The sequence below is a fragment of the Sardina pilchardus genome, chromosome 8 (assembly GCF_963854185.1).
Source record: "Sardina pilchardus chromosome 8, fSarPil1.1, whole genome shotgun sequence".
Lineage (NCBI taxonomy): Eukaryota > Metazoa > Chordata > Actinopteri > Clupeiformes > Clupeidae > Sardina > Sardina pilchardus.
In genome coordinates, this window is record NC_085001.1 from 15,250,735 (window position 1) to 15,270,715 (window position 19,981).

Below are 19,981 nucleotides of genomic sequence, written 5' to 3' on the forward strand. Positions count from 1 at the left end.
TCCTGCAGTGGAGGTGGTTTCACGAATTTGTGGAAACAGAAGCAAGAACCAATTTGATTGGAAAAGGGTAACGTTTTGCATTTGTTTTCCGTTTTTGCTGTAAAACGGACACAACTAGGTATTGATTTTATCTAAACTTGTTCTGTCGAATTAGTTGCTTGCCTCACTTGCTTGCCTCACTAAGGGCATCGTCATCGGTGCAGTGGCTAAGCTAATGTGTGTTTATTATCTTAGTTGGTTAATGTGTATAAAGTTTAATGTTTACTGTGATTACGTTCCTTTGCAACAGTTACACGAACTATTCAAGTTAAAATGTGTAACTAAATCAATATTATAGGCTAACTGCGGTTGCTTTTTGGCTGCGTAGCATGCATGCACATAAATGTATTTCTGCAAGTTAACATTCATTAGCTTAAATCGTCCTTGTGTGAATTTAAGTTATACTATTTAGCAACAGTGCAATGTCGCTTTTGGGTAGTCAAAGTACACAAGTTTGGGTGTACCAACTTTAGGCTAGAGTGCCAGCCAGTGTGTGGTAAAATAAATTAGCCTAGCCTTCTCCTCATGCTCAAGTGCTTCACGTCAGGGAAATAGCCTACGTCAGCAAAATTGGAGCTTCTGATTGGTTTTGCAGAATACAAGAGAAAGTAACAGGTTTGAGTGACAAAACAGTCAGGTAAAGGTAACAAATAAGATTTATATATCAAAAATTTTCCAGCCTCCCCGTCGGGGAATCGAACCCCGGTCTCCCGCGTGACAGGCGGGGATACTCACCACTATACTAACGAGGACACGGTAGTGTTAAGAAGTGGAACTTCCTTTTTAACCCTTTAGTTGTTATTGTCGTCGGCTGCTATGCAAAAAGGAACGTAACCTTTTCGCACCATTTTTTATGTTGCATGAATTCGTAATTATTAGACAGGTCATTGTATTGTAATTATCTAGTAGGCAGATTAGTTATATGTTATTGTTATAGAACCCATTTGATTTTAATCACAATGGTCTTTCATAGGCTGAACACACGCGTTGAAGAACGGCTCTGAACCTAATCAATTATATGTAACAAATGTTGTCTTCTTTCTATCGAGATTCCTTGGGAATTTCCTCCTCCATCGTAGATCTTTTTAATCCGGACATTTTGCATTCTCCAGCTTTCTCTAGTCTACATGGTATTTATGTGTGAATTATTTCTGCAGGGGTGCATATTTCTGGAATCTCAGGAAGTAATCCAATAATTAAATGCATACAATGTAGCAGCATAGTCTATTAACATTGTAACTTGTAATTGAGATAGGGTATTCCCAGTGATCAAGAGGCGTTACCAGGGGTTTCACTCCAGACCAGGGCAGGCGTGGCTTTCCGAATGGAGTTGGATGTCAGGCAAATTGCAAGCGGTAGTCAGCTAAGCGATTCTTGGATACGGTAAGGTCCCGGGCTTTTCCAATAAACGTTTGTTTGATAGAAGTTTAGGGTATAACCTCTTACTAACTGAGAAAATGGTTTTGATTTTGACTCAACTTGGTTTAAAACAAAAGGATTTTAAATGTAAGTTCCGTGTCATACACTGCTATGACAGCTGGATCGGGGTAAGACTGAACATTTAAATCAAAATTCCTCACTCCATGATCGATGTGTAGCCTAAGTTCTCTCATTTTGTTTTCATTTTGGCATGAATCAAGTCATTTTGAGTTGTATCATTTCCTGATTTGCTTTGTGGCATACAGCAAAGTTATCTGGTAACTTGTAGGCTGTTCTGCTCGGCAAGGCATCAGAACTTGCTGTCAAGTGACAGTGCGCGACTATTGTGAGCATAGCAAATCATTGGTGTTTGACACTCACTTGTAGAAATGCGAATCAAACAGCCTGCCCTCGTTACAGTTCAGTTTTAGTTGATTACATTATTTAATAGTCTGGGCTCTTATTGTTCAGTGTTGGATGGTAGTTGGAGTCAGGCTGCATTTCGATTAAAGAAACTGGTAGGCTACGGGATCATTTTGCCGGTTTCTCTGACGTCAGTCTCACCATTAGCGGGACTGTCACCGGCTATTCAGTTTTTGTGATGGCTTGTCGACTTCGTGACATCATTGATTAAGCGGAGGATGGCTGTAGGAATAGGCAACCGTGTTAGACTTGAAGGTGTGTGCAGCCAGAGTGTGTGTGTCTGTGTGGGAATCTCTGGTCTGATGCGGAATACCGAGCGCATTATCTGCTGACGGTACGGGTGAGTAGTCGACTATTTATCGTCTTCCATCTTTCTCTGTTGCCTTAATGATCTCGTTTTGCGTTGTGTCTATTTGGTATTTATTTGAATGAGGCATTTAGATGATGCCAGATGTAGAGAGAGGCAATTGGGATTTTCCTCAACCACAAAAGAACAGTATGTGCACAGCATTTTCACGGACACGGGGTATAGCGAAGCAGATGTTTTGTTGTCTTAAATCTCCGAACCACGGTGATGCGGTTAGCCTAAATATCTGCTGGATTGCCTAGCTGATAGGTGTTGAACTCAGCTCTAATGCCACTTCCTAAACCCCCTGCCTTTCCCTTTGAAACCATTTGGTGAGCAGGTAAAGGATGCTCCTTCTAAATGCACGCGACTGCAACTCTCCTCTTGACAAAAACCATTCGAAAGCAAGTGGAAAATCAATGGACACACGTAGTTGTTCCCAACTGTGTACAGAATTCATGTTGGGCTAATTTTTTATAAATACGTATGGCCGGGCAAAGTTAGCTGGCACATTATAGAGGGCATATAAGCATCAGATTAGGATGGCACTTAGGTACCCAAGGGAGGTCCCATTTAGCGCAAATAGAAGGTGGGCAGTGGGACCAAATTATAGAATTAAGAATGATCTAAGCAAATGGGATTCTGTTAGTTTGAGAAGCAGGACATGTTTAGCTTCCCTGTGGTCGATTGGAAGAATTAGGCAGTCATGTCAAAACGATGGCCAGGGAAAGAGATGTAAACCATAGGCCTATAGGCTGGAATTATCATGTTGGGCGGGGGGGGGGGGGGGGGGGGGGCTATACCAAGGTCATACGTTTGATTCTTTGATGGCATGCTTTGTTTAAGTTGATTAACTTGACCATATAAGTAACTAATGACTGTTTTATTTTTGCCTGTTCAGTCCACATAAAATGTAATTGCATGTATGCCCCACATCTCAAACATTTATTTATTTATTATTTATTTATTTAGCATGTTTCTTCATTTAAATCCATGTTGACAACATCTCTGACTTGATAGTAACTGAGGGATATGAGCTTACTTGTTTCTTAATTGGCCCTACACCAATTACAGTACCATTACATCTGTCTCCTGTGGAACAATCCCTTTAAAGTCACTTCTGCACTTTGAGATTGGGTCGGTAGAGTAGAAGTAGAGCCTCCTTAGTGTCAAAGGGTCAGAGGGGCTTGAATGATACAGGATTGAAACCTCAACATTTTGAATGAAACTATGAATTATCTGCAGATACATTTCACAAGACAGTATTGCTCAAGGAGTAATTGATCATGGCTCATTTGCTTGTAAATTCCCTTGGTAGTTTTACTGGTTTTGGTGCTCCTTGTACTGTCAAGGTGAAGCATCACAATGCAGAGTATCATTAGCCAGATACATTTATGTTGGTTTATTACATACATACAGAATGATATAAAACCTGTATTGTCAGCATTTAGCATTGAAACAATTCATGTGATCATTAAGTCATTATTCGTTATGAGATGATCCTGATTCTTGTTCATTTCATTTTTTCATGTTATATTTTCTCACTCGCATCTTGTGTGTCGCTGTGTATATCTCTGTGAGTCATCTTAACCTGTTGCCATGTTACATTTATCAGCAAGCAAGGGTGCTTCCAGACGTTGGCTGTCTGTCCATCAAAGCCATGGGGAAGGACTACTACAAGACCCTAGGCATCCAGTCTGGGGCCAACGAGGATGAGATCAAAAAGGCCTATAGGAAGATGGCCCTCAAGTTTCACCCAGACAAAAACAAGGACCCCAACGCAGAGGAGAAGTTCAAGGAAATAGCAGAAGCATACGAGGTGCTGAGTGACCCCAAGAAGAGGGTCATCTATGACCAGTATGGAGAGGATGGTGAGTAAGCCACTCTGGTCTTTCACATTTTTAATTTTCTATTGAATAAAGGCTTGTAATGTGGATGAAAAGAAGACAATAAGGATTCTAGGGTCCTCAACTCTTCAAATAGCTTTGTGGCATAAAAGAAAGATTCTAGGGTCTAGGGTCCTCTACTCTTCAAGTAGTTTTAGGCATAAAAGAAAGAGTCTAGGGTCTAGGGTCCTTTACTGTTCAAATAGCTTTGGGGCATAAAACTGGGTACCAGAGGACAAAACCATTCCGGCGAGAATGTAGAGTGCTCTTTAACTCCAAAAAGAGAGCTTTGTTTTTTTCTCCCCATATAAAGTCATATTTTCCAAGCTGATTTAATTTGAATGCTGAACTCAAATATTGGCAAGTGCTCAGGCCATGCTGTCACGGTGTAATTTTGCATGTGTGGCTTCGTCAAAGAAAAAACAAAAAAACACAAGAAAAAAACAAGATGGTGGTGGTGGGGGTAGTCGGAGGAAGACAAAGAGACACGATATTCCAGCAGCCAGCTCATGCCAATGGCTCACCGCTGGGCTTTGGGCCAACCCCGTTTGTCTATCTTTAGTCGGTGCACAGCTGGAAAACCCAGCATTTCAGTTGGAAGCACACTAAGACGGATGCTTTCGGTCTCGCAGCAAGGGAACCTGCCTTTGATTTGCACCTTCCTTAAGGAGCCCGTCGTTTTATGCCATCGATTTTTGAAAAGCGAGTTGATGCTTTGGCCCCAGCAAAGTTGCTTTAAGTCAACGGCAGCCAGTGGGTGTCGAGCATGTCGCAGGGGGGCCTGACTGGAAAGAGCTTGGCTGAGGTGTTTTAAGGACACATAACTGAGGGGAAATATATCATAGAGGAGGAGGGGAAAACACCAAGGTGTCTGTCGAAAGAATGCTGCAAATCATTTTTCCCAATAACATATGACAGGGCCTATTCTTGGCCAACATAAGACTCTATTATTTCACTATGACCTACATACTATTTTAACGACCAGCTACGTCTTGTATATCTGTACAGCCCGAGGATGCTCATGTTCAAAGCCTTTGCAAAGCACTGGCTGTAATGCATTTTTAATCACACGGCTGTACAGCGTCTATGCTAGCCTACCATGTGACAGCAGCAAACCTTACACGACGTTTGGTATTACTCATGTTTTGCTGTACTTGCCGTAAGCCTCTGAGGATGAGCAAATTATCTCTGTACTTTTACCTCTCCAGACTGTGATACATTGACCATTCAGTGGTGGAGTGTGTTGAATCAGTCAGATGGCTGGCCTCACGGCTTACATTAAACAGACACAAGTCCTTAAACAGGGGCTCATTTTTAGACTTCTAACCTCATCCCGCTTTACAGGATGACGCTGTCTGGCTCTTCTCGTAGATCCGACATGCGTATTCTTTCCGACGTGCATTTTCCAAACGGACGGACCACTACACACAGGCTTGGCTTTCGGGTGTATTAATAGCCGTTGAGGTAGGCTGTGTTTGTGTAGGAGAGCCCCAGCGAGTTCCACTCCACTCAGTCGTGTGATTTTTCACTTTTTTCCCATCAGAACCAAAATACAAAGAGGAGGCACTTGGCAGTCCTCGTGGTGCGTCTGACACCCGGAGATGAAAAGCGTGGGCAGCCACACAAGCCTCACCTAATGTGATGAAAGACGGCATAACGTTTATGTGCCATTGTCATAGAGAACACATATGCCTCTACTACAGAACATCTAGTCATAGGCCACACAGTTCCGCCGGACTCATATGCTGTGCATACCATCACTGATTGTGTGCATCTTAAACCTGGAGTGAAAGAGTTCTGTAGTGGAGTGATATCGAGGCCGACATCTCTGGAGCTCTGATAATCAGTTTGATATCCTTCCTCCTGTGTGCTTCAGGCTTGACAAAGCGTTTCTGGGGATTGAAATGTCTGCTCTATACTCTCTTCTATTTCTACCGAAGCAACGAAGCCCGAGCGATGAGTCATGCATCACTGTGATTGGATAAAAATCAATGACTACTGACTTAGGACATGACTAAGGTTAGCGTGCCCCGTGGCAAAGAAACGCTGTTTGGGAGTCCTTACAAAGCACAGATAGTGCATCAGTATTGGTGGTCATTGAATTTGCACTTCTTCATATCTATCCCTAATATTCTTTCATATTCCTCATATCTCTTTGGATAAAAGCATATGATAAAACACACAACCACTTATCACTCATTTGGAACCTTTGTCATAATGTCAAGTTCATTTGCGTGGCACTGCTGTGCGATACTTCAGGTGGATATTGGAGATGGCCGAGCTGCACGTCTGGTCACAGCTGGCTGTGATCCTCACGAGTGGTCCGGGGGGGGGGGGGCTTGGGAGAGTGCAAATACCAGCAGAGAGTGGAGAAGAGAGGAGAGTGCGTGGAGGATAGGGGAGGAGAGGCTGGCAGAGAGGCACTGCACCATGCTCGGGTCCCCATGGCTGCACAGATGGTGCGGGGAGGAGGATGTCAGGACTCCTGTCCCCCCCCCACCCCCCCTCGCCTCTTCACCCACTCTGTCCCTTTGAGTAGCCGTTGCTCATTAGGCCCGCCGAGGGCACTGCCCCCCAAGATGTGTCATCCCCCTCTGTGGAGACGACAGGGTGTCTTTAGGAGGTTGGCACCGCTGTAAATAACAGAAGTGAGTCCACGAAACGTTGACCTGCTATACGGTGAGCAGCTGCTGCTGCTGCCATCACAGTGAATATAGATGAGAGAAAGTTTTCTATATGTCCAGCGATCCCGTGCTCTGGCTCTGTATATTAAATCGGGATCAGTCAGCCTTGGGTTTAAGTCTTATCAGCCCTCAACAGAGCTCTGAGGCATAGCAGAGGCGACCCCCCCCCCCCCCCCCCAATCTCCTGTGCGCTACCCTCCCGCCCGCGCCCCAGTTTCCATTAAGCCGGATGTGTTCTCAATAAGGCCCGTCTCCTTCTACCACTGTTGATGATTTTGACACTGCAGTGATTGCAGGGGAATTTTCGCAGATCAATTGGTAGGATTGTTGACAGTGACTGGGAGACAAAGGACCTGAAAGCAGGTCTGACCATTCCCTCGGAAGAGTAGCGTTCTAGATTTTAATCCTAACTAGAGCTAGACCTCAGAACACCTTCAGATTTTTTTTCCAATTGACCCAAACTATGGTTTCTACAGTAGAGTGAGGTTATTTGACAATATATCAATTATATTTTCAAAATCTCAGTCACAAAATGATGAATTCTGCTAAAAATCATCCCTGCTGTAAAGCAGGAACTCCAGTCAGCTGTTATCTGTCTCCACACGGGTCCCCTGGCAGTATTTTTCTCAGGCACTGTATGCGTGGGTGGGCTGACTAACCCTGATTTCTCGTCTCGCTGCAGGTCTGAAGACAGGCGGTGGCGGCTCGACGGGCAACTCAGGCAGCACCTACCACTACACCTTCCACGGCGACCCGCACGCCACCTTCGCTTCCTTCTTCGGCGGCTCCAACCCCTTCGACATCTTCTTCGGCTCGGGCCGCACGCGCAACCACACGTCCAATGGCTTCGGCGGCGGCGGCAGTGACCACCACCACGACAACGACATCGACATGGACGGCGACGACGACCCCTTCGGGCCCTGGGGCCACTTCGGCAGCAGCTTCGGCGCCTTCAACGGGCTCAACGGCTTCCACCATCACAGCGGCAGCGGGGGCGTGGGGGGCGGCAGCAGCGGCGGGGGTCGGAGGTCGCAGCGGGCCGAGCCCCTCCGCGGCCGGCGGCGCATGCAGGACCCGCCGGTGGTGCACGAGCTGCGCGTGTCGCTGGAGGAGATCTTCCACGGCTGCACCAAGCGCATGCGCATCACGCGGCGGCGCCTCAACGCGGACGGACGCAGCATGCGCACCGAGGACAAGATCCTCAACATCGTCATCAAGCGCGGCTGGAAGGAGGGCACCAAGATCACCTTCCCCAAGGAGGGCGACGAGACGCCCGAGAACATCCCCGCCGACATCGCCTTCGTGCTCAAGGACAAGGGCCACCCGCACTTCAAACGCGACGGCTCCAACATCATCTACTCAGCCAAGATCAGCCTGAAGGAGGTAAGACAAATAAAATACAAATAAAAATGACTTACTTACTTACTTACTTACTAACTTACTAAGACACCTTAAGAAGACTCTCTCAGGGGTTGCGCTGTTGCAGATGCAGATGCAGATGCAGCAGTTTTTTTTTTCGCCATTCTGCACCGTATGTGTTAATTAGTCAGTAATGATTCATTCATTCACTTTAGCTGCTCATGCATCTCCTGGCCATATTGGGCATCATTTGCTTTGTTTGTGTTTTTTCGCTTGCCAAGATTCTATTTTCGGACAGCTCTCTGTGTCAGCCTAGAGCCGAAGAGCTGAGAGAGCTTGTTATACAGTAGTGGGATAATTAGTGTAAATAGCGACTATCTTGAAGGAAATATTTTGGTAGAAACAGGAACATATAAAATGATAGGATGATAAAGTAGATACAGTTGTATATATACTGTATTGCAATTCCATTGTAGACTATAGAGTGTTAGAATATAGGCCTAGATGTATACTGTAGATTTGCACAGGATAGTTTTTGTAGTCAGTTGCCTATCCTTGGACACCCATTTCCCTTGGTGTCTACGGTTGGTCAGATTGGACTGTCTGATCCTTGGAATAGATTTGGTCCAGACACACATTACACTGGTGTTTATTATTATCACATCTCTAGAGCCTTGTTTGGCCTTTGTGTCAATTTACTTGGGGTAAACTTCCAAGGTCTGTTTTGGTCCTGTCCTGATTGTGGCCAAAATAGCTCGCCGACCTCGCTGACCACCGGGATGGGGAGGGGCCTCTCAGACCGACGTCCCCCGCAGACAGTATTGTTGTTGTTTGTTGTGAGAGTAACTTCATTCTAACACATCTCGAATGTGACAAGTTCTGAGGAATCACCTTGACTAGCACAAATGATCTTTCTCAGAATTTGTCAAAGAGAGCTTGCGGAGAGGGTTCACTAAGACTTTAGTCCTTTTTTGTACAATAAACCCAACAGAAGATTGTGAACACAACACAACACAACTTTTTAATAAAATCAATAAAACCTTTGATGTAAGGTTGTCAGCTATTCAAAAGACACATGTGTGCCCATGTGTTCTTGTAAAATTGCAAGTCAGTGTAAAAATAGATGTAACTGATACCAATGATTTGCCAAGGTATTAAAAAATGATTTTGTGCATTAGCATCTAGCGCGCTAGAATCCTTTTTAATTTAAAGTTACCCAGGGGAAGCTAAAAATACCCCTAGCTAGCTCGCTTGATAAAGAGAGACACAGACTCATAAACTCTGTAGTCTGAGTGACAGCCTCAGGTAAGTGGAAAGTTGCTTTCCTTTCTGCTCCTCAGCAACTTCTCAGCTCAGGTCTGTCTGTCCAGGCCCAGACTGCCTCGTCAGGGGTAATGTACTGTTCAGACCCTGAGTCAACCCTTCAAGCACTGCAGGAAGGGAGGGAGGGATGAAGAGAGAGAAAGAGAGAGAGAGAGAGAGAGAGAGAGAGAGAGAGAGAGAGAGATGCAGTGCAGTGCAGCAATGAACAATGCATTGCTATTCGTGAGGCCCACCCAAAACCAGAAGGGGCCCTCATCCCAGTCAGAGGCCCACATGCTCCTCCTCTCCTCCCTGCCTGGCTATAGCAGAGAGGGTTAAAGCGGAGGATCTATGGCCATAGCCCCCTTCCCTGGGTCCTCATCCATCTGCTGTGGTGACCAGCCGCTGGCTCTTCCCATGAGCACTCGGGGCCGATGGGCCTTGTGGCAGGCAGCACCGATTTACCCTCTGCCACCGTGGTGTGAGTCCACAGGAATCTCGTGCCCCAGTGTCACCCGTGGCTGCTCGTGGAGACCGTCGTCTCCGAGAAAGGCAAGGCCAGCAAGTGGGGACGGCCGCGGGTGGAAATTGTTGTAGTAGGGTGGCAACAGCCAAGATCGTCACCTGAAATGGAGCGCGTATGGAAAGATCCTTCATCTTTACTCCCAAGTAACATAATCAGGCACAGTTAATTAAAAAATAATTCAGAGGTATGACCCATTTTTGGAGCATAGCATGGTCATTAGTAGACTGACCAGCACTTTGATGTTTGCCACCGGGTTACCTTGAACCCTTTAGTTTTGAATTGGCTGCTATTTCAGGTCTTGCATAGACTTGTAGAATGTGTAATCACACCAGTGCATTAGTTAACAGTAAGAGATATGGCAATTACTGTTACACTACATCGATCATACTATTATACTGTTTATGTGGACATAGAGATGGGCTTATCTACAGGACTTCTTATCTGGAGTACCTCTACCCTCAAATGTCACAGTGATGCAGTATGTAACATTGAGCAAAAAAATAAAAAATGTGGCATTTATTCTTTTTCACTGTATGCCTCCTTTGAAATTCAGTCCCTTGAATATCCGTGTGTGTGTGTGTGTGTGTGTGTGTGTGCGTGTGCATGCGTGTGTGTGTGTGTGTGTGTGTGTGTGCGTGCGTGCGTGCGTGTGCATGCGTGTGTGTGTGTGTGTGTGTGTGTGTGTGTGTGTGTGTGTATGTGTGTGTGTGTGTGTGTGTGTGTGTGTGTGTGTGTGTGTGTGTGTCTGTGTGTTAACTGGGTTAGGCAGTAGCCTTTGATGTGACTCAGCAGAGAGCTGCTGTGCTGCTGCTGCTGCAGAGCCTCCCCGCAGCGCTGCTTTCTGCAGGAGCGACCTACAGGGCTCCGCCAGCGCCGCGTGCTGTGCTGTGCTGCCTCCTCGGCACGCTGTGCAACCTCCTCTCCTCCACCACCCTGCTCTCCTCCGCTCCGCTCCGCTCTGCTCTGCTGCAAGACTGCGCTGAGCTCAGACTGAAAGAGAGGGGGGGGGGGGGGGGATGACAGAAGGAGGGAGAAAAAAATGACTCTCATTAGCGAGCTCACCAGAAATCATGGGAAGAGGAAACTCGGAAGGTGGAGAGGACCGCTTGGTTTTTTTTGCGCGTTGCTGCACGGCTTTGTTTGTGCCAGCGTGTGTCTCCGGATGCGCGTCCGTGGCTTCCGCCTGCCAATTAGCAGCCCGGGAGCATACGCGTAATTTTAGCCAGCCGAAATTTCATGCCAGCCGAGATCGTCTGTCGCTGCATGACACGGCATGACATTCGCAACCTTCCAGATGGCCGGTTGGTTTCCTCTGTCTCTGTTTTGCCCTCCTTTCTCCTTCGCCATTCTTCAAAAACAAAAACACGTTTAAATAAAAGCGCTGACCAACATTTTAAGGACCTGCTGTCCTAGCATCTTTTTTGTTTCATGACCCAGAAAGACACCAGGGATCAGACACCCACCACCAACTGGCATCATCGCCACAAATAGTGCCCGTATCAGTGGTGTGTGACTCGGAGAGTGTGTGGAGTATAGCCATAGAAAATGAGATCCAAAGAAATGAGCCACCTCCTGGAACCGTCATGCGGCAAACCAACTGTTTGGCTGCTGAATGCTGATGTGTATTTCCGAGTATGTGTAAACGCGAGCAGTCTGTCAGCCTGTGCTTTTCTGTTCACTTGAGATGCAGGGCTCCCATCCGCTGAGCGAAAGTTGAAACCTGAATATTGTTCCCTGTGAAGGGAATATTTTTGTCGTACTCTGCACCCCTTGGGTAACGCAAAAGTGTTTCACATGTGAAAACACTCACACAAATGGATTCACATTCGCTATTTCAACTTTAATTCAGTCATGAAAGCTTTCTGAGAGTGCTGAAAAAGAGGCATTCTGTATCCTTTACCACCAAAAATGTCAGGGCGAGTCTTAAACTTCCACATTTAGATATTTTGAACGTCATGTGTACATGCATGCTTTCACTGTTGCTCCATATGTAGTTCATCAAGATTTGATACTGTAGCTCTTCTTCAGAACTATTGGATTGTTACTGTGTTTTTCTGCTCTGAAGCATTCCATGGATGAGCGATAAGGTGGCCAGGATTTGTTGCTCTCATCATTGAGTCCCATGTATTATACTCCCGATTTCTCTTGTACTGTCAAAACCCTCTCTTTCATGCCCCGGAGTCAGTCATTGAATAAAAAAGACACATGAGAGTCACGTATGCACTTGCCATCCTGCATCTCACTTAGAACAGAGTTGAGATCACACAACCTGGCAAGCTGGTGATAAGCATTTTTGAGCTTTGCTGCCGTGCTTGCATATTGTGAATTTCCACAGAACCAACTGGCATTGTGGACAAAGCCCCAGGTCAGGTCCAAGGAGCTCCTGCCTGTAATTACAGGAAGATCCTGAGATCAGAGACCCTTAGGAGACATACTTTTTATGTTCTGCTCTCAGATCCTGCTGTCTTTTGAGATTCCCTGTACAGCATGTGATATGATTAGCCCCACCTTCCGACTACAGTTGTGTACACCAATTTGCTTTTGTTCCTGGCGCTCTGCAGTTTCCCCCCGGACTTTTATGTCTTTTATAATAATGTTGTTTATCTGTTCTTGTAAAGGATGTCGACAGTTAAATCAGACGAGGCCTCTTAAAAATCGCAATATAGCAGGGGCAATAATGGGCCCCAACTTTATTGCACCGGACTCTCAAGTGTGCCAGATTCGCTCATAAGCAGCCGACCCACCCCAGCAAATGTCAAGTCATCTTTGCCAATTAAGCTCTTTCTGGAGCCCTGCCAGCTCTCCTCCGTCTCCTGTCAAATCTCTGCTGTCTGGTCGGTGCAGCAACATCACCGTCAGGGCCGTCCTCATTTTTTAATTAAAACGCTTCGTCTGTTCGTTAAGCGAGTGCTAATGACCCAAAGGTTATTGCGCCGTTAAGGCCAAATGTCCCCTCCCTTCCTTGCCGTCCCTTCTCTCTCGTTGGCTGAGTGCACCATAACGCCAACTTCAACAAGCCTTTATTTAAAAAGAAAAAATGTAAATAAAAATGAAATCCTCAAGTGATTGTTGTCTCCTCCTCGTGGTTTCAGTCTAACTGTAAGACGGAGCACCACGCCACTGTGTCCATGGCTGTGCGTGTGGCTGACTACAGTATATAGTCAGTGGCGCGGACCCAGTTTCCCCGGCTAGTTGACGATGCCCGGGAACACTCGGCTCATTGGCCCTGTGTGGCAGATAAGGTCATCCGAGGAGAAGGGCTGGAGCTTTCAGCTCCGTCCACTTTCCATGAATTAGCCTTCTTTCCACTCTGCCAGGGGCACGAGGGGATAGATGGGATGCAAGAGTGAAGTCATCAGATAGCCGTGAAGCACTTCTCCACCAATCAGCTGGGGCAATTGCCTAGCCGGGCTCGACTGTCGAGCTGCATTGATGTCTTGCACTAACAGCACGCTTTAAGAGCTCTCTCATAAGCTTCAAGGCATCAAAGGTAGAAGTAGGTAGTTGGATTCTGCTTTTTATTTATTTTTTTTCCCTCCATGAACTGAGCTTTTCGGATTAAAAGCTGTGCTGCCTACTTTTCAAAACCTGATATGACACCATCTGAAGATCAGTTTTGCTTTTTTTTTTTTAAAGATGAATGTCGCGTCTGTCACAGGATGTTGTGGTTAAAGAACAAAGGATCAGCCTCTAGTTTCCAGGCCTTAGGCCTCAGATAGCCGCCTCTGTAACGGCACATCATCCTCACTGAGCTTGGCTCAAGCCGAGGCCGCCTGATAAACCTGACAGCTATTTACGACCTCAGCTGATTCGGCTGTTACTTCATCAGCTCTGTGTAATGAGACCACCTGCTAAAATTAGCTTTCTCTGCACTCGACCACCTTCCTTCAGCATAGACACACACATACACACATGCACCCCTTACACATACACACACATGTTGCAGACATGGTGAAGTGAAAAGGTCTACTCTATATCTTCCAGGCTTCCACATGTGCTTGAACATTCACATGTAGACTACACTCATGTCAGTAACGCTCAAGAAAGAACAGTCACTAGTAGCCAGAATTGAGAAATGATTAATATCCTTGGAAATGGAGTTAGATTGTGGTGTTAGAAACAAGTCAAATGTATTCATGAAATAAACTCATGAAATGTTCTCGTGAAACATTTGTAAAAAGAAATGTGTAACTATTTGTCAATTAAGTTGATTCGTTTTGGAAGTTATGACGTCATTGCAAACTTCTTGTGGTAATAACAAGATCAGTCGTAAAGACCCTACTTAAAAAGCTTTGGTCACAGTCCATGTACTCCCCCAGTGTTTTCATTCCATGTACGAGTAGTATGTTGGAAAATCCCCAACGTCCAGCACTGAACAACTGTGCTCCCACTCTCCCCCCCCCCCCCCCCCAATCCCCCTCCCTGCAGGCTCTGTGTGGCTGCACCGTGAACATTCCCACCCTCGACAACCGGGTCATCCCGCTGGCCTGCAACGACGTCATCAAGCCGGGCACGGCCAAGAGACTGCGGGGCGAAGGCCTGCCCTACCCCAAGAACCCGGCCCAGCGTGGGGACCTGGTCGTGGAGTTCCAGGTGCGCTTCCCGGACAGGATACCCCCACAGTCTCGGGAAATCATCAAACAGCACCTGCCCCAGTCTTAGACGGGACTGCATTGGGAACTTATGTTTGTCTCATCTGCTTTGTTTTTTTTTTTAAAAATACACACAAACCTACACTTTCATAAACATAATGGCTATCTTTACACAGATGGTAATATATAATTTGAAGACGAAAATGGAGAGAGTGAAAGAATTTGCCAAGAGGAACCTCAGTTTTTTTTCCCCCACTTTTTTCCCCCACAAGCGCTGTTGGTAAGCAAATAGAGATGGGTAGATGCTGGCTTACTTTTTTTTAATCCGGGACATTTTGTAAGGATACCCCTTTTTTATTTATGCTTTTTCTTATTTGACTTCAGTTGGTTGGAAGGCAACCTCATTTCAAAAGCTAGTTGGATGTTATGTTTACAATCATGGATTTACTCAGAAGAAGCCTGTGAGCAGGAGTGGGCTCCTTTTTTGGAGCTGACTCTGCCTTTGGCTATTGAGTGATCTTCATTTTGTTCCCAGTCATGAAAATCATTACCAGTTCTTGTTTATTATGACTACGTTCTTATCTCAGCCAATTTATTTTCTTACTCCAGCCCTCAATAAAGCGCATTTTGTGACAAAGCTACAGTTCATTTGCAGTCACAGCACAGGCAATCAGGACACACCAGCTGCATTAGGTGGTTACTTGACGAATTCTCAGAGCCCAAATAAAACAAGGTGCTTTTTTGTGGCATACTGCCTTAACCTTGGGGTGCATACATGTACAAATCACATCTCACACTGGGTGAGTGCCTTAACTTGGCTGAAACCAGCATTCCTCTGACACAAGTGCTGGGTACCATGTCAATCACACAATAATTAAAGCAGAAAACCATGGTGCGAGGTGATTGAAAAACACTTACAATATATAAAATAGCTATAGTATCACAATCTAATCTTTTACATACATGAATGTCAACAGCCCCTGGCCTCAATCTGTCAGATGGGCTTTTGTTGACCGGCAACATATGACATACTCTCAGTTTGGACTCAAACCATGGTAACACTGAACACGCTGTCATTGAGCATTCCGGAAACACTCCATGAATTTCTGACCAGACAGCTGGCAGGTTGTTGCTGTTGGCTCCCTGGTCATCAAATAATTGAGTGTTTCACTAACCTATTGAATGATATGAATCATGATTTGTTGGGTGAGAGTCAAATTCAGCAAATGACAGGGTGCTCAGCAGGAGCTTACCTTATAAACACGACACAACCTTCAATGCGCACACCTAGAACTTTAGCCTAATACTGCTGATTGCTTTGTTAAAAGTAGGCTTACTTGCAGGGGTTTTATTTGCTTCACACCACAAACTGGTGCTTGTCATTTCTACAAACTTTTGTTTTCATTTTTTTTTAAAAAGGAGCTGTGAAATGGTGTTTGTATTAAAACAAGTTTAAACAAGTTTTATCTGAATTTGCTAAGTTTTTACCTGAAATTGAAGTTTCAGATGTTTGAAGAACATTTTCAGGACTTCTTTATACTAGTATACTAGTATACGTCTTTATACCATGAACTGGTCAAGTCTTGCTGTTAACACTGCAGTTGAGCCACAGGATTTCAAAGGCTGCTCTGGAGCAGTATGTGAAGACTGTTGCAAAAAGAAAGGAATAGTATGTCACTGGTAGTCTGCATTTGGGTGGACCCTTGCTGCTTCATTTGTTTTGAGGCAGTGACTTTGGGTGCAAGTCCATGTGTAATTATTTAAGCAGTAGTGTGGTTAGTGTTCTGTCTCAAATGCAGACTTTGGGACAGATGTCGGAGGGGGCGTGCAAGTGGACATATTTGGTGACTCAAGTCTCCATCACTGTTTGGATGAACCTGGTAAAATATGCCAACATTACTCTTTCCCACATTTAAATGGATTTTTAAACCTTATTTCCCCAAGAAGACATCATGGACGAAGAGACACTAAAGAGATCTGGAGGCCTGGATGCCCAAATAGCATGCTTACAGTGACAGTGGCAGAACACGGAAAGTTCCCAAGCGGAATGGAAGAAACTTTGATCAGAACTTTGTATGTCTTTCACCCATGTCTGACCTGGAAGGTGTAATTTCATGGGTGAGTTTATGTGATCGTGAAGGATATAACGGTGAACAGTGTGATGAGACAGAAGCAACACGTGGATGTGTTTGGGGACCCCTCTCTGAATGCAGTTTCGTTTGTGGTATAATGAGAATGAATGAATGTCATTGGAAATCTTACAACGTTCAATAGTCACAGTGTGTATGTACCCCTCAGTGTTTGGTAAAGCATTTTACAGTGAAATGAAATAAACCAAAAATGTTGAATATTTTGGTATAATTATCTGTTGACATTGATTTCCAAGGGAGACCATTTACTGTATCTGTTTCACTGTGTGCATGGCATGGAAAGATGGATGCAGATCAGGAGTCTGTTTGGGTGTCCATTTTAGTGGTCCATTGAAGTCTATTCCAGTGAAATTAACTCACAATTAACCTGCCTTTTCTACATATCTAATCATATGATGCCAGAGGTCATTGATAAGACAAAAGATGGATTTGTAGGATGCTGTGGCCATTCTAAACTAATGTTTCTCTCCTCCCAGAACATGACGCACATGCTCAGTGTGCCTTCGCTTACAGAATGGAAGCTAAACTATGACAAAATTGTGTATTTTACCATTTGCTTAGTTACTGTAATGGTTGTGGAATTAGAATGTGAAAATTCTGCCAGAATGCTAAGGCCAAATGTGTAGACACCTTTGCAAGTGGAAGAAGTGGAAAAGTTATTACCTCTAGAGCACCCCCCCCCCCCCCCCCCCCCCCCCCCCCCGCCACACACACACACACACACACACATACGCACACACACACACACACACACATACAGTACACACACCCTCCACTGCCCCCTCAGATCCCCAGGGTCTAATGCTCAGTCCTCTGGAGCTCAGACTCGGCTCTCGGCTCCAAGTGTGAATGGCACGTGTGATGTCATCGCCCCCAGTGGGAGTGGGCTGGGATATTAAGCTGGCATCGGCTGGATTCCAAAGCCACACAGCTGCTGTAATTAGGGGAGTGTGTGTGTGTGTGTGTGTGTGTTGGGGGGGGGGGGGGGGGGGTTCGAGGGGCTCAGAGTTGTGATTTGATCGTTAGTTGTTGTGAAGAACAGTTTGCAGTCTAATACCCTCTGCCGTGGTCTGCTGGTGAGTTCTAGAATATTCTGCAGGCTCTCTACTGGGAGACCTACAGTACAGTAGTGGTGTCAACACAAAAAGTTGCTGATAAATTGCTAAACCGGCCCCATCTGGCTGCGCTCCATCATGGCTCTCACATGCCTCTGCACTGGGCCACACTTTCCACTACTAATGTTCTTTTTTCCACTACTGTTTCTGTCCACTCTGTGTTTCAGCGTCATTTAATGGTTTCTGATCCGTAACAAAAACATGTGGTGCAACCTGCTCAACTTAGTTCTATTCAAATTCTGGTTAACCGTGTCCAGCAACAAGACAATAGACGTGAATGTGACATAAAATCCTGCACGCATTTAACCCGTCTGTGTCCCAGAGTCTGTTTCTGCAGAGTCACTGTGCACGTGAGGTAACTCCTCTGTGCTCCTGGCTGTGAGCATGATTGCCCTCTTGTGACCACAACACCTGCCAGTCTCATGATGCCCATGGAAATTACCCCACCACTGGAAGTGTGAGTAAGACCTGCTGGGACCTCATACTGACAACTTCATCTATTATACAGTATGTATAGCTATGAATAGCTAAATAGGTAGTTATATACTGTATATCCACATATCCTGTATGTGTGTGTGCGTGTGTGTGTGTGTGTGTGTGCGTGTGTGTGTGTGTGTGTGTGTGTGTGTGTGTGTGTGCATGATTACTGTACACACACACACACACACACACACACACACACACACACACACACACACACTATAGATAGATATGAAGGGTTCAGAAGCAAAACCCTCTTTTAAATGAGCATTTTGTATCAGGCTCCTTTAGGGTTTTGCCCACAAATCAATATTTTAGACCAGGAAGAGAGTGGTATTTAGTGGGGTTTGAACGGGTTTAGCGGGATTTTCTTTAACTCTTTATATGTAGATAGGGTCTGCATAAAAATAATTGTTTGTATACAGTGGGCTTTGGTGTTCTGATCTAACCCTGTTCTTTTTCCACTGGGGCGTCCTTCCTCGGCCACTTCAGAATGAGCCTAATTACTGATAAGAGTCATGAGGGCACTGTAGGCTGGTTGAGGTGTGAAGTGATCCAGCTCCTCCTGTCATGTCTGCATTTTGAAACCTGTGAGCTGTGACAGCCTGAACTCAAGCCAATCTGCTTGTTTGACCCACTCTACCTCACACTGACGAAAATATATCAAGTGGGAAATCGATGGCAGAACTGCCATCAACCAGTGCGCTGATAACTTGTAATCATTCAATTCAGTCATGATGCACCATATAATTGCTTCACTGCTCACAGACACGGTAAAATGGCAGCGGCTGTTTGTCTGTGTCTGTCCAACACAATGTCAAGACAGGGAAATGGGATTTTTGAGAAGCCTCAATTTCTCCGTAATGAGCAGTGATAATCCTGTTATATGAAATGAGGAGTCATTCCCATAGGATCCCATGAGTTTTGTCCCAGAGGCTGTTTGACGAAGCACAAAAACACGACCTACATCCATGGCTTTCAGTCCGCTTGGCTACCCTTGCTTCTGGAATGTTCCTTGGAGGCTCTAAAGAAGTTTGTTAGTGCGCAGGATGATTAAGGATATTTCCCCCTCGGCTGGCTTCATAAGGAGATTGAGTGGGACCCAGAGTCTCTATACACACACACACACACACACACACACACACACACTCCAGTGTGACCAAACATTCGGTCAGTTGACAGTGTAATGTAGCAGCCCCACTGATGTACGACTTCTATATTTGTACAAGGGGAGAAGCACAACAGCTGAGCGAGTCTAAGGAGAATGTGCTCAGGGTTCCTCAGTCTACTTAAGGTTTCAGAGGAAATCAACTATTAGCCCCTCAGAGGCCAATTTCTCACTCACAAACAGCCCAAATACCATTTGTGTATGTGTACATAGAAAAGTATCTGTTGAAATAAAGATACAAATAAATGATACAGAGATGAGTTATCACAAACATGGAAACAATGGCTGTGAATTGAAAACCCATTCGGTTTTGTAATCCTATTTTCCTGTCTATTTTCCTGATGATGTGTTCAATATGAACTTAAGTTGACCTCCAAGAGTTGATTAACCAGAGTTTTTGCAAATCTCTAATGTGGCTGTTGTGAGCTTGATGGTTACATTTTGGACAATCCCCACTCACTTTCAAGTAATAGATAAACTGAGACTTTGACC

General features: G+C 45.3%; 1 protein-coding gene and 1 non-coding gene across 4 annotated transcripts; one reads left to right on the forward strand and one right to left on the reverse strand.

Annotated features, from left to right (window-relative positions):
• On the forward strand, positions 1-16,924 carry dnajb5 (DnaJ heat shock protein family (Hsp40) member B5). 3 transcript variants are annotated; one of them, XM_062542923.1, is made up of 4 exons: positions 1-67; positions 3,843-4,098; positions 7,480-8,180; positions 14,413-16,924. In XM_062542923.1, the coding sequence occupies exons 2-4, from the start codon at positions 3,888-3,890 to the stop codon at positions 14,644-14,646; spliced, it is 1,146 nt and encodes a 381-aa protein (XP_062398907.1). In that variant the 5' UTR covers positions 1-67; positions 3,843-3,887; the 3' UTR covers positions 14,647-16,924. The 3 variants fall into 3 exon arrangements, with proteins under 3 accessions (XP_062398907.1, XP_062398906.1, XP_062398905.1); XM_062542922.1 differs by lacking the exon at positions 1-67 and adding an exon at positions 1,367-1,422; XM_062542921.1 differs by lacking the exon at positions 1-67 and adding an exon at positions 1,465-1,586.
• trnad-guc (transfer RNA aspartic acid (anticodon GUC)) lies at positions 720-791 on the reverse strand. Its single transcript has one exon. It is a non-coding gene; the product is annotated as a tRNA-Asp (tRNA).
• Positions 16,925-19,981: the final 3,057 nt, after the last annotated feature.